Source organism: Dermochelys coriacea, chromosome 5 (assembly GCF_009764565.3).
Source record: "Dermochelys coriacea isolate rDerCor1 chromosome 5, rDerCor1.pri.v4, whole genome shotgun sequence".
Lineage (NCBI taxonomy): Eukaryota > Metazoa > Chordata > Testudines > Dermochelyidae > Dermochelys > Dermochelys coriacea.
This window is the reverse complement of record NC_050072.1, coordinates 26,662,698-26,677,980: the sequence shown is the minus strand read 5'-3', so window position 1 is coordinate 26,677,980 and position 15,283 is coordinate 26,662,698. Positions and strand designations below refer to the sequence as shown.

General features: G+C 40.7%; 1 protein-coding gene across 9 annotated transcripts in view; it reads right to left on the bottom strand.

Annotated features, from left to right (window-relative positions):
* Positions 1-15,283, bottom strand: part of NIPBL (NIPBL cohesin loading factor) — a 322,368-nt gene that overhangs the window by 70,026 nt on the left and 237,059 nt on the right. For all 9 annotated transcript variants that reach the window (XM_043515304.1, XM_043515303.1, XM_038403810.2 and 6 more), the window contains 4 exons: positions 7,192-7,423; positions 4,156-4,307; positions 3,585-3,665; positions 1,176-1,276 (listed from right to left, as the gene is read on the bottom strand). In XM_043515304.1, coding sequence (XP_043371239.1) covers positions 1,176-1,276; positions 3,585-3,665; positions 4,156-4,307; positions 7,192-7,423 — 566 coding nt within the window. The remainder of the gene's footprint in view (positions 1-1,175; positions 1,277-3,584; positions 3,666-4,155; positions 4,308-7,191; positions 7,424-15,283) is intronic.

Genomic DNA, 15,283 nt, shown 5'->3' with positions numbered 1-15,283 from the left:
AGAAGTAGAGATTTAGTCAGGGGTATTTTTGGTAGAAGTCATCGACAGATCATGGACCGTGAATTTTTATTTATTGCCCATGACCTGTCCGTGAGTTTTACCAAAAATACCCATGACTAAATCATAGCCTTAATTAAGAGACAATAGTAACCCATGATCTGGATTGTCCCTTGCAAGATTTGCACTTGAGGGAACCTTCAACGCATACATCTCCTCCATCAAGCATGCAAGGGGGACTCAACTACTTCTTTGACATCATTCCATGGACCTGAGCAGCCCACTTGTTGGGAAAGGGGCAGAAATTGGGTGGACCAGAATGAGGAGTGACTGGGCTGATGCTTATCACTAACTCTCTAGCCCTGTGAAGATTTTCTAAATAGGACACAGAGCCTAGGTGGGGCTGTATTAGCCTTAATGCTGAACCTCACTCTCACTGCAGTCTGGGGGTGTCTCCATGCAGATTGGAACATTGCTGCTACAGAGACCCAAGAGAGTGGTGCTACCTTGGGCCAAAGCTGGCGCAGAAACAGAGCTGCTGTGCAGGGGACCTGGCCTCCCAAACATCTACCATTTTTGAGGGATGGGTTCCATATTCTTTTCCATGGAAAGGTAATCATTTTGAGGGATGGGCTCCCAAGAAGAAAACGTGGTGGGAACTCTGTGAGGTTATCTTCACAGATTTTCTTCCAGAACTCCTTCCTTGCAGGTTTTACCAGTGGGGAGATTACATGCCTCCATATATCCAGCTTCTGAAAAATTTCCTGCTTGAAACTTCTATTTGAATACCTTCAGTTAGTCTCACTTATATTTCTAGCTAGGTACATAATTACAAATTTGTTTGTCTATTTGTTATTGTCCCTTTGAAAGTCACATAAACAGTCAAAAACCAAGCACAGACACGTGTAACACAAGTAGAGGAAATGCAGATAATTACTATGGACCCAGACTGCTTGTCCTATAACTATTCCACTTTTATTCCCACTGTAAAGCTCTTTAAGGAACAGATAAATCATATTTATAGAATTATTCGCTTGATCTCATTAAGAAATTAATGCATCTTATGGACTTGTAGGTTTTTATAACAATCATTAATAAACCATGTAAAATCTAAACCCCTACATTTATATACTGAAAATTATGTTCTGTAGAAGTTAGCCATCTGTATCAGACATTACCTGAAGTTTCTCAAACTTCTTTTGCTGGTTGGTAGTCTTGCAAGTGAAGTGAAAATTTCCTCCAGAATTAACTGTCTATGTTTTTCATACCTCGAGAACACCTGTTATCAGTTACAGGATACAAACATATATGTATAAAAATAATGATTAAGTTTTACAGAAAACCAAAATAGCTTATTACTATTTTTTTCAAAACCAACAGCTTTCCATATTTGTATTCGTTAAAATATTCACAACTTGTTTTTTATATTTTTAAGTGATAGACAGGTATCTGAGTAACATACTGTTTTTTCAATACATGGGGGCAGGCAGTTCAGTTGAGCTATTATTTTGTTTAGACAGGCTTTGATTTTAAAAACATTGAACATATTGCCTCTCCAAAAGTTGAAGATATAGAATGAAACAAACTTGCTTCTTAAACTGCAAGCTTTCTGAGAGGGTTTTTCTGTTTTCATAATATAATGGTCCTTAAAATTTTATTTTTCTGTGAATCCCTTTGCAACATGGATTCCCCTCCACCCACATTTTCCAAAGAAAACCATTTCACATATACTTTTTATCAGGATAATTGCTATTCCTAGCTCTATATTTTATACCAATGTACAGCTCCAGAAACTACGGTGATGAAAAAAAATCAAATAAACTTGGAAAATACATTAAGGAAAATCATATTTCTAAGGTTCCTTTGAGAACAGGACAGGAGACAGTGAGGGTTTTAAAAATATTTTTATTAAAAACTAAAAAGTGCACCACTTAAGAAAAAGGCAGAGATAGAGCTTTGATTTTTATTCTGTGATCATATTATATGAGCATGCGTGATTGTTCAGAAGGCCCAAAGAGCTCCTATATGATAGAAATCACAGCTCTTAGGAAGTCAAACTGTGGTTTGAAACTAGCACAAAAATTAATTTTGCAGTATAGTCTAATTATTCTAATCTATACGACTTAGAATTAATCAGTGTCCAAACATGTTTATGACCATGGCTGTCAAAGAAATGGTGAAAAATATAGAGATTGAATGTGTATTTTTATCTCATGACACACATTTACTGTGGATACTCTTTTACAAGAAGAATCAGATCCTTAACCAGAAATCTGGAAAAAAAAAATCCTAGTTTTCCAAGATTGCTGTTCTATTTATGTAAAATTTAAGGTAACTCAAAAGCAAAGTGGTAGCCATCTTAAACTTTCTTTTCTTTTGCTACTTTGTTAGAGTATTAACTTTATTTTCAGTATGTATTTTATAAGCCTATTTTATTAAAATACATTTATTTTTAATGGAAAATATTATTGATATTGTTCAGTCTAAATACAGACTTTACAACCTACAGAAGTAATCTGCATGCATGGTTGGTGAAGATAACTAAGGACTTGTTCACATCGGGACATACAGCGGAATAGGTAATCCAGTGGATTAAGATAAATCGCAAAAGGGGATGTAGTGCAGAATAGCAGAGTTCACATGGAGAGTTATTGTGAAAAACTATTGTGCTTTAAGGTCACACCCTATCTTATTTCACAATAGCTTCCCCATGTAGACAAGCCCTATCATCATTATGCTGGAGAGAGGGAAATAACAGACACCAAGGTCTGAAAAGAAATGAGTTCTCCAAGTTCATACAAACATTCAAGTGATTTAATTTAAACTTAAAAAGTGAAAAAAACAAAACAGCTATGCAAATAAAATTGGTTGCATGATTTTTTCTGCTGAGTTGACCTTGCTTGAACTTTGTGCGTTTGGAATGAGGTAAGAGTCACAATCCAGCTAGAGCTATAGTTTTAAGTCCAGTTCTATTCTGAAATATCACTACAAACATGGTATCTTTTTACTCAACAGATCTACATCTGTATATTCAGTTACTTCTGATTACATTAAAATATCAATATACAATAGTGAGATGAGGATGTCAGAGATTTTTATGTTGTAAATTCAAGGACAAAATAAAAAAGAGAGAAACAAACGAGTTTGGTGTAAACATAGTTCAGGAGGTTCTACTTATTTGGGATAATTCTCTTAAAAACGCTAAGTATAAAAATTATTTAAATACAATACTTGGGGAGGGCAAAATTGTTTACAATCTTTTTAGTTATAATATTGTATATCTGAAGTTTTCTTTTAATTATTTGGTTTTAGTGGGAATGTCTCATTTGATTTCTTACCATAAACTAATCTACAAACCAAAGACGATCAAGTAAATTAAATTATGTTCCTCCATTGTGATGTCAAAATATACAATGTGCAGAATAAAATGAGTTCAAAATTCAAATTCTTAACTAGAATGGAAAAAATGTGCACTGGTGGGGAGATGAAATGGATGAACTAATATCTCTTTCCATGTGTATGTTTTATTTTTCAACAGCAATATCACTAAATCCTTAAGCTTGTTCATAGATTAGAAAAGTACTCACTGCAGTCACTAATTTGATGGCGCATAACTGGAGCTCACTGACATTTTCTACAAAAAAAGGTGTTATTCCCATTGAGGATACCTACCAAAAGGAGGAAAAAACAGTAAATACATATTCTTTCCACTAAAGTGATATGTAAGCTCTTTGACATAACAGAGTATAATTAAATACATTCACTGCTTCACAGGTACATCTTGTTTGCTATTCGTAAAATGATGTTACATTTTTAATCTTAATTTTATAATACTAAAGACTTGCAGTCCAAATATTAAATGTATCTTTCTCTGTTTAGCTAGACTACTTTTTTAATAGTGTTATTAAAATATTAAACATTGAACATTTTAATAGCAAGACAGCAAGACAGTTAAAATAATTTCACTAGCAAGACAGTTAAAATAATAAAGTTACAATACTATGACTACAGAAGTCATTCTGATAATTTACCTTAGCCATTGAACTAGATTCTATTTGGTTTACATTTAATGTTATTGCCAAGGTAGTCAAACTTCAGAATCACTTTGGAAAAAAAAAAAAAACATTCTTAAATGGAAATTCTTTTGATGAAACTTGCCTGAAGAATAGTTGTGTCAGTAAGGAGCTGTATCTCTAGCAATTCTGCCAAACTGCTAACAATGTCACATACTTTGTTATACAGCATCACTATGACTCTCTGCTTGTGTGTGGAACATTTGGCACGCTTTGCTTTTGAACTTAAAACACCTCCTAGAGAATAAAATAAAATAATAAAATGATGCATCTACAAGCCTGTCAGTTACAAAGAACAAAATGATTTTCTTTATTTAAAAAAAAAAGGGGGGTACTTTATAATTTTTGTTAGCACAAAATGCTGATAGAAAAGTAATCTCTTTTTAACAGCACTAATTTGGAAAAATAAGAATTGTTATTGCAGACCATTTTTAAATAATTTTTGTGGATTGTTGGGCCAAGATTTTCAATATGGTATTAACAATTAGTCTCCTACATCCATATTTTATTCAAGCTGGTTGGCAATTTTTGACCAGAATGAATTTCTTATAGAAAATTCCGTTTTTCACAAAATTGAAATTTACCACACAGAAGTTTCTTATTTGCGGGCTGGAAAAATTGAAATGATGGCTCCTTGGCTGCCTACCTTGAAGGGTTTTGTCAACTTCATTTTTTGAAGTGAAATTAATAAGAGCCTTCCGGGAGGACTGCCAAGACTGAATGCTCTATCTTTCTGCCTCCCCAACTATTAGCTTCCGCGCTGCCCCCCAGCTCCAGCTGGCAGATTGCTGGGCCTCTCAATCCTCCTGCCCACCTCGCTCTAGGGAGGCAGAGAGCCAGGGTGCTCAGCTTTACCACTTCTCCCGCAGCACAGGAGCTGGTCAGGCTCAGCTATCTTAAGCAAAGTAAGATGTCATGGGATACGAGGGAAGGTCCTCTCATGGATCAATAACTGGCTAGAAGGTAAAAAGAAAAGGAGTACTTGTGGCACATTAGAGACTAACAAACTTATTTGAGCATAAGCTTTGTTATGCATCCGATGAAGTGAGCTGTAGCTCATGAAAGCTTATGCTCAAATAAGTTTGTTAGTCTCTAAGCTGCCACAAGTACTCCTTTTCTTTTTGCGAATACAGACTAACACGGCTACTACTCTGAAACCTGGTAGAAGGTAGGAAACAAAGGGTAGGAATAAATAGTCAGTTTTCAGAATGGAGAGGGGTAAATAGTGTTGTTCCCCAACGGTCTGTCCTGGGACCACTATTATTCAACATATTCAGAAATTATCTGGAAAAAGGGGTAAATAGTGAGGCTGCAAAATTTGAAGATGATACAAAACTACTGAAGATAGTTAAGTCTAAAGCAGACTGCAGAGAGTTACGAAGGGATCTCACAAACTGGGTGACAGGGCAACAAAATGGCAGATTAAATTAAATGTTGGTAAATGCAAAGTAATGCACATTGGAAAACATAATCCCAACTTCATATAAAATGAAGGGATCTAAATTAGCTGCTACCAATCAAGAACGAGATCCTGGAGTCATTGTGGATAGTTCTCTGAAAACATCCACTCAACGTGCAGCGGCAGTCAAAAAAGTGAACAGAATGTTGGGAATCATTAAGAAAGGGATTGATAATAAGACAAAATATCATATTGCCTCTATTTAAATCTATGGTACACCTACATCTTGAATATTGCGTGCAGATGTGGTAGCCTCATCTCAAAAAAGATATTCCAGAATTGGAAAAGGTTCAGAAAAGGGAAACAAAAATGATTAGGGGTATGGAACAGCTTACATGTGAGGAGAGATTAACAAAACTGAGATTTTTCAGTTTAGGAAAGAATGACTAAGTGGGAATATGACAGAGGTCTATAAAATCAGGACAGGTGTGGAGAAAGTAAATAAGGAAGTGTTATTTACTCTTTCTCAAAACACAAGAACTAGGGGTCACCAAATGAAATTAATAGGCAGCAGGTTTAAAACAGAAAAAAGGAAGTATTTCTTCATACAATGCCCAGTCGACCTGTGGAACTCTTTGCCAGAGGATGTTTTGAAGGCCAAGACTATAACAGGGTTAAAAAAAGAACTAGATAAGTTCATGGAGAATAGGTTCATCAATGCTATTAGCCAGGATGGGCAGGGACGGTGTCCCTAGCTTCTGTTTGCCAGAAGCTGGGAATAGGCGACAGGGGATGGATCTCTTGATGATTACCTGTTCTGTTCATTCCCTCTGAAGAATCTGGCATTGATGGGACAGGATCCTGGGCTTGATGGACCTTTGGTCTGACCCGGTATGGCTGTTCTTATGTTATCTACCTCTTTGGCTCCCAAAACTATGAAGGAAGGTGTGGAGGCTGAGCAGCCAGGCTCCGCTTCATAGGAAGTTTAAGTGAGGGGTAGGGGATGAGGCTGATGGATAGGCTCAGTGCCCCAGCTCTCTGCCTCTCCAGCAGCACAGTTGGAAAGCTCTCCTGAAACAGCATTTTTCTTGAAATACCGTCCCATGAAAAATTTTGCATTTCTGACTTTGTCCCTGTTCAGGACAATTTTTTTTTTTCAAAAATGCAAAAAATTTTGCAGGAAGGGATTTCCATTTTCTGGCCACCTCTTATATCATGTACTTCAACAAACAGTCTGATTTCAAAAGTACTGATCATTAAGTGGCTCCTGATAATTGAAATAAATGGAAGCTGCTGGGTATTCAGGGACCATGAACACCAGACTACTTATTTAGGCACATAATATATGAATGTAAAAGTCTCATTTTAGGCACCAGCTTTTAGTTAATTAGGACTTGCCACTGAAGTATGAATGGACCTTTCATGTCACACACAGTTTGGTTCAGAGGAGAATGGGTTTCATTTCCCCTGTCATTTTGGGCTACAATTTACCATTGTAAATTGCTTTTGTCTCAAAATCATATGAAGCATTCAGTCATCCTTTATTCAGAGGACACTGGAAACGGGTATCTCAAGATTAACTCTTGAATGTAGTGAACTGCATAACAGTGTCAAGGGATGTCAAGTTGTTTGCACATCACACTTAACAGAACTGGTCACATTTAAAATTGTATGCAGCACATTTGCTTACATGCAATCTCATTTATTTATTAACATACTAACCACCATGAGGATCCACTCTGTAGACAGGATCATACTGAGGATAAAGGGTATTCTGCAAATGAAATTTAGTGTACTGAATAACTCTTTCTATTACATCCTCAATATACACAGCTTTAGGCATATTTGGTGATGTCATTATGTTGATCGCGGTAAGACAGGCATCTGCAGACTTTGTGACTCTCTCCATAATCAGATCTCTCCACAATCTTTCCTCATCTTCAGTGTCATTATTCTACAAGGAAAACCAGAAAGTTATATACGTTTTCTAAAAAATATGCATTAAGACAAAGTTAATTCTGAGTTTTCAAAAATACATATTGTATTTCTGTATATTACAGGTTAACCCTGCTGAATAACATACTACAAAAGAAGATTATTTTATGAATATATATACTAAAATATTATATGACATTTATAATCAGAGTACTGTGCCTATATTATAAATGTAAAATGTATTTTGTTAGCTGGAAAGTAGAATTTTTTTTTATAATATCTCCCTAAACCAGAATGAGATATTAAGGACATGTAATCACCTAAAGGCACACAGAAAGGTTATATTTTTCATGGGTAATTAACATTAACAGAAATTTCTACAAAAAGAAAAAGAGTACTTATGGCACCTTAGAGACTAAAATTTATTTGAACATAAGCTTTCGTGAGCTACAGCTCACTTCATCGGATGCATTTGGTGGAAAATACAGTGGGGAGATTTATATACACACAGAGAGAACATGAAACAATGGGTTTTATCATACACACTGTAAGGAGAGTGATCACTTAAGATGAGCCATCACCAGCAGCGGGGGGGGGGGGGGAGGCGAAGGAGGAAAATGCTTGCTTTCATGGTGACAAGCAAGGTAGGCTATTTCCAGCAGTTAACAAGAACATCTGAGGAACAGTGGGGCATGGGGTGGGGGAGAGAAATAACATGGGGAAATAGTTTTACTTTGTGTAATGACTCATCCATTCCCAGTCTCTATTCAAGCCTAAGTTAATTGTATCCAATTTGCAAATTAATTCCAATTCAGCAGTCTCTCGTTGGAGTCTGTTTTGGAAGTTTTTTTGTTGAAGGATAGCCAGGTCTGTAATCGAGTGACCAGAGAGATTGAAGTGTTCTCCAACTGGTTTTTGAATGTTATAATTCTTGACGTCTGCTTTGTGTCTATTTATTCTTTTATGTAGAGACTGTCCAGTTTGACCAATGTACATGGCAGAGGGGCATTGCTGGCACATGATGGCATATATCACATTGGTAGATGCGCAGGTGAACGAGCCTCTGATAGTGTGGCTGATGTGATTAGGCCCTATGATGGTGTCCCCTGAATAGATATGTGGACAGAGTTGGCAACGGGCTTTGTTGCAAGGATAGGTTCTTGGGTTAGTGGTTCTGTTGTGTGGTGTGTGGTGAGTATTTGCTTCAGATTGGGAGGCTGTCTGTAAGCAAGGATTGGCCTGTCTCCCAAGATCTGTGAGAGTGATGGGTCGTCCTTCAGGATAGGTTGTAGATCCTTGATGATGCGTTGGAGAGGTTTTAGTTGGGGGCTGAAGGTGATGACTAGTGGCATTCTGTTATTTTCTTTGTTGGGCCTGTCCTGTAGTAGGTGACTTCTGGGTACTCTTCTGGCTCTGTCAATCTGTTTCTTCACTTCAGCAGGTGGGTATTGTAGTTGTAAGAATGAATGATAGAGATCTTGTAGGTGTTGGTCTCTGTCTGAGGAGTTGGAGCAAATGTGGTTATATCGTAGAGCTTGGCTGTAGACAATGGATCGTGTGATATGATTTGGATGAAAGCTAGAGGCATGTAGGAACAACAGTCAGTAGGTTTCTGATATAGGGTGGTGTTTATGTGACCATCGCTTATTAGCACCGTAGTGTCCAGGAAGTGGATCTCTTGTGTGGACTGGTCCACGCTGAGGTTGATGGTGGGATGGAAATTGTTGAAATCATGGTGGAATTCCTCAAGGGCTTCTTTTCCATGGGTCCAGATGATGAAGATGTCATCAACGTAGCGTAAGTCGAGTAGGGGCATTAGGGGACGAGAGCTGAGAAACTGTTGTTCTAAGTCAGCCATAAAAATGTTAGCATACTGTGGGGACATGCGGATACCCATCGCAGTGCCGCTGATTTGAAGGTATACATTGTCCCCAAATGTGAAATAGTTATGGGTGAGGACTAAGTCACAAAGTTCAGCCACCAGGTTAGCCGTGACATTATCAGGAATACTGTTCCTGACAGCTTGTAGTCCATCTTTGTGTGGAATGTTGATGTAGAGGGCTTCTACATCCATAGTGGCTAGGATGGTGTTTTTAGGAAGATCACCAATGGATTGTAGTTTCCTCAGGAAGTCAGTGGTGTCTCAAAGATAGCTGGGAGTGCTGGTAACGTAGGGCCTGAGGAGGGAGTCTACATAGCCAGACAATCCTGCTGTCAGGGAGCCAATGCCTGAGATGATGGGGCGTCCAGGATTTCCAGGTTTATGGATCTTGGGTAGCAGATAGAATACCCCCAGGTCGGGGTTCCAGGGGTGTGTCTGTGCGGATTTGTTCTTGTGCTTTTTCAGGGAGTTTCTTGAGCAAATGCTGTAGTTTCTTTTGGTAACTCTCACTGGGATCAGAGGGTAATGGCTTGTAGAAAGTGGTGTTGGAGAGCTGCCTAGTTGCCTCTTGTTTATATTCCGACCTATTCATGATGACGACAGCACCTCCTTTGTCAGCCTTTTTGATTATGATGTCAGAGTTGTTTCTGAGGCTGTGGATGGCATTGTGTTCTGCACGGCTGAGGTTATGGGGCAAGTGATGCTGCTTTTTCACAAATTCAGCCCGTGTACGTCGGCGTAAGCACTCTATGTAGAAGTCCAGTCTGCTGTTTTGACCTTCAGGAGGAGTTCACCCAGAATCCTTCTTTTTGTAGTGTTGGTAGGAAGGTCTCTGTGGGTTAATATGTTGGTCAGAGGTGTGTTGGAAATATTCACACCTGCGCATCTACCAATGTGATATATGCCATCATGTGCCAGCAATGCCCCTCTGCCATGTACATTGGTCAAACTGGACAGTCTCTACGTAAAAGAATAAATGGACACAAAGCAGACGTCAAGAATTATAACATTCAAAAACCAGTTGGAGAACACTTCAATCTCTCTGGTCACTCGATTACAGACCTGAGGGTGGCTATCCTTCAATAAAAAAACTTCAAAAACAGACTCCAACGAGAGACTGCTGAATTGGAATTAATTTGCAAACTGGATACAATTAACTTAGGCTTGAATAGAGACTGGGAATGGATGAGTCATTACACAAAGTAAAACTATTTCCCCATATTATTTCTCCCCCCCCCCCACCCCCACTGTTCCTCAGATGTTCTTGTTAACTGCTGGAAATAGCCTATCTTGCTTGTCACCATGAAAGGTTTTCCTCCTTTCCCGCCCCTGCTGCTGGTGATGGCTCATCTTAAGTGATCACTCTCCTTACAGTGTGTATGATAAAACCCACTGTTTCATGTTCTCTCTGTGTGTATATAAATCTCCACACTGTATTTTCCACCAAATGCATCCGATGAAGTGAGCTGTAGCTCACGAAAGCTTATGTTCAAATAAATTTGTTAGTCTCTAAGGTGCCACAAGTACTCCTTTTCTTTTTGCGAATACAGACTAACACGGCTGCTACTCTGAGACCAGAAATTTCTACATTCATCAATAAAGGCTCAATTACTTCAAGCAAAAATTCTATTAATTGATCTAATAATTCTTTATTTTTTTAGATGTACAGTACGATTTTGTGTTTTCTGAGGATGAATACATTAAAGACTGTGACGCACTTTGAGACTGACTGATGAAAACTGCTGTATCAAATCTAGGTGTTATTTTTATATCTCCTGTGATTAGGCTCAGCAGAATCTGATTTAAAAAAAATTGATAATATCAATGTTTATTTTTACGCATATTTTTCAATGTTTATTGATTTAAATGTTTAGAATCATGCAAAATTATGGATTTTATACTTTTTTTTTTACTTTCTTCTATATAAATTTTCATAGTTGCAGGAAATTATGTGGGTTGTCAGACAATTATTATTTAATGACAGTAGAGACAGATTCAGAAAGTTAAAGCTTAATAATGATTAAAACACAAACTCTCAACATAACCTGTCAAAATATGTTAAGTAAATATCCTTAATCAAATTCTCATAAATTCAGCATTGTTCTTATTGTCTGTAATTTTAAATTACAACCAAAGGAAATACTTTTTCATTAATTTTTGTCTTTGCAGTGAAATCTGTTTACCAACATTTAATAATAAAAAGCTAATCCTTCCAAGCAAACCTATGATTGCTACTTTAACCAGTTTCAATTTCTACCACTATACGTAACTCTAGAGCAGAAAGACTTTTATAAACCATGTGAAAATCATGAGCATTTTCCTGATCCTGTTTTTTCTTCCATGCTCCCTAAAGTCTCAAAATTCCCCTTATTAGTCATCATCGTGTTGAGGATTTGATTCATCAATAACTATGCCTTAAAAACAGACAAAGGAATTGCTAAACAATCATGAGAGAAACCTCCTTTGTCCCAGAGGTTGAAAGTACAGTCTATGCAGCTCTTCTATCAACTACAAACTCAGACAAGCCTTCAGTATACTAGAGTAGGTCCTCTCAGCCACAAACACACAGACAAAACCTTGGCAGTGAGTCTCTGAGCTTGGGTCAACTTACTCTGGCTCACAGAGCTCTCACTAGAGAGTTAAAAGTAGCAGCACAGATTTCCCAGTCAAGCTGGAGCATGGGCTCTGAGACCCATCTCCTGGGTTTCAGACCCAGGCTCTAGCCCAAACTGGAACATCTACACTGCTATTTTTAGCCTTATAGTGCAAGCCTCACAAGCTCGTGTCAGTTGACCCACGTTCTCAGACTCTCTGCCACGATTGGGGCGCGGGGGGTGTTTTGGCAGAATAGATGCACCTGTAGGGATCTTTAGAAAAAATTCCCACCAGCTTAGTTGGATTGATTGGTTTTATGATTAATAAAATGCACTGGGATTCCAGAAACATGGTTTCTTTTGATGGCACTGCCACAGATTACCTAAGACTGATCCTGGGAAAGTATGAACTTACTCAGTTCAGTAAAGCAATTCAGCATGTACGCAAGATTATCCCTTCAGGGTTAGCAGGGGCGTCCCAATGAGTGCCGCACTCTTGCCGGCAACTCTGACAGACGGATAGGAGGGCGGGTAATGAAATGGACATGAACAAAACATCTAGAAGAACAACAGTTACGAAAGCTAGGTAACCGTTTTTTCTTCGAGTGCTTGCTCATGTTGATTTCATCCTAGGTGACTCACAAGCAGTGCCAATGGAGGTGGGCTTGGAGATGATGGTCTTGTAGCTTGCTGGGCTGCGCTGCCCTGCCAAAGCCAGCATCGTCTCGGGCCTGCTGGGTCAGCGCATAATGGGACGAACGTGTGGACAGACGACCAGGTAGCAACTCTACAGATCTCTTGGATCGGCACCAGAGCCAAAAATGCTGATGATGACACTTGCGGCCTGGTTGAGTGCACTCTGACTATCGTCATGGAGGCACACTCGCTAGCTCATAGCAGAATCGGATGCAGGCTGTGATCCAGGACAAAATCCTCTGAGCAGACACTGGGCGACCTTTCATCCTGTCTGCTGCTGCAATGAACAGCTGCACTGACACATGGAAAGGCCGTGTCCTGTTGATATAAAAGGCCAGTGCCCTTCGGACACTCAGGGGGTAAACCTGCGCTCCTCTTCGGAATTATGGGGCTTCAGAAAGATGACTGGTAAGAAAATGAGGACTCTGTGGATCTATAGCACTGGCGGGAAGGCGTACATCAGGACTCCCAACCACAGAAGAAGGAAAACATCTGACAGGGACCCCCTGTCCATCCCCCGGAGCGAACACCTGGCATTTCCTTTTCTGGTGGGACGTGAACAAGTCCACCTGGAGAGTCCCCCACTTTCGGAAGGTCATACTGGCTGCCTCCAGATGGAGCAACCACTCAGGGCAAGACGAGAAGCTCCTGCTGAGGCAATTTGTTAGCACATTCTTGGTCCTGGGCAGATGCGTGCTTACCAGATGAATGGCATGCTGCACACAGAAGTCCCAAAGGCTGAGAGCTTCTTGGCAAAGAGCTGATGACCTGGCTCCACCCTGCCTGTTGATGTAATACACCTTGGTGGTATCGTCTGTGAGGACCTGCACCACCTTGCCCCGCAGGTGGGGCAAGAATGTCTTGCAGGCCAGGAAAACTGCTGACATTGATGTGAAGGGCCAGAGTGTCCTGCAACCAGCGGACTTGAGTGCTGAGCTCACTCAGGTGGGCTCCCCAGCCCAGGTCCGAAGCATCTGAGATGAGGGTCAGTGACAGAGACGGGGCTGCAAAGGGAACACGTTCCAACACCGACTCAGGGTTTAACCATCATTCCAAGGATGACAAGATGTGATCTGGCACCCTGACTACCCGGTCTAGATAGTGTCTGTTGGGAGTGTAAACCAATGCCAGCCATGCTTGCAGAGGCCTGAGGCAAAGCCGGGAATGACTGACCATGTACATACAGGCGGTCATGTGGCCCAGCAACCGCAGGCAGGTGTGAGCCATAGTGAGAGGGTGGTTCTTCACATGGGAGATCAGGTCCGACATGGCCTGAAAACATGCCTCCAAAAGGAAGGCTCTGACTTGCATGGAGTCGAAAACCATCCCTCTGAACTCTTTGCGTTGGACTGGCCTTAAAGTGGATTTTTAACTCGTTTATTAACAGGCCCAGGTCACAGCAGGTGGAATGCACCCAATCGAGGCTTCTCTACACTTGTTCTTGAGACCTGCACTTGATGAGCCAAACATTGAGATATGGGAAGACCTGGACCCCTTGACGTCTGAGGTAAACAGCCATTGGTGCCATACATTTCATGAAGACCCTTGGAGCTGACGAACGGCCAAAGGGGAGCGCTGTAAATTGGAAATAGTGCTCATCCACTATAAAACAGAGGAAATGTCTGTGATCTGGGAATATGGAGATATGGAAATAGGCATCCTTCAAGTCGAGGGCAGCATATCAGTCTCCTGGATCTAGGGAGGGGATGATGGAGGCCAGGGAGACAATGCAAAACTTTCAACTTTTTGAGAGACTTGTTCAGGCGTTGTAGGTCCAAAATAGGTTTGAGGCCCCCCCCTTTGCTTTCAGGATTAGGAAGTAACAGGAGTAGAAACCTTTCCCTACCATGTCCCGAGGGACTTCCTCCACCCGCCCCATACACAGGAGGTTTTCGATCTCTTAAACGAGGAGTTGCTCGTGAGAAGGGTCTCTGCAGATCAACAGGTGGGAGGGAGGGGTGGCTGAAAACTGCAGGGTGTAACCTTGAGACACTATGTCCAGCACCCAATGGTCCGAGGTGACTTGGAACTCGGCAAAATAGAAGGGACAAAGATGGTTGAGGAAAGAGCAGGGTGGATCCTGGGAGATCACTGGGGAGTCACTCTCAATCACACCCTCAAAACGAGCGCTTCTAGCCTCCGGGGTATTTTGCCAGGCCCAGCTGTGCAGGTGAGTGGGAGGAAGAAGGGCAACAGTGGCTGAAATTAACGTCTCTGTTCCTTCTCCTTGCAGACCCCGGATCAGGCCTAGGCAGTGAGGGTGGCCAGAACTACTTTCTCGCAGGCTGCAGTGTATGCACAGCGTATGCACAGTGTATTCACCCAGCAAGTGAAGGGTGGTCCTGGTGTCCTTTAGCCCATGCAGCCTCACATCCATCTGGTCTGAAAAAAGACAGTTCCCATTGAATGGGAGGTCCTACATGGAGGTCTGCGTTTCTTGGGAGCACCCGGTGGTCTAAAGCAGGTGCCAGGATTATCACCACTGATGTGACCACCCTGACTGACGAGTCCACTGCGTCCCATGCCATCTGAAGGAGAACCTGGCAGCCGCAGTGCCCTTCTCCACGAGGATGCCAAATTCTTGGGCCAAACCCCGTGGGAGGGACTCCTTGAACTTATGGAGGGAGTCCCATAAGTTAATATTGTATCGGCCCAAGAGGGCCTGATGGTTTGCCACCCGGAACTGCAAACTGGCTTTGAATACATT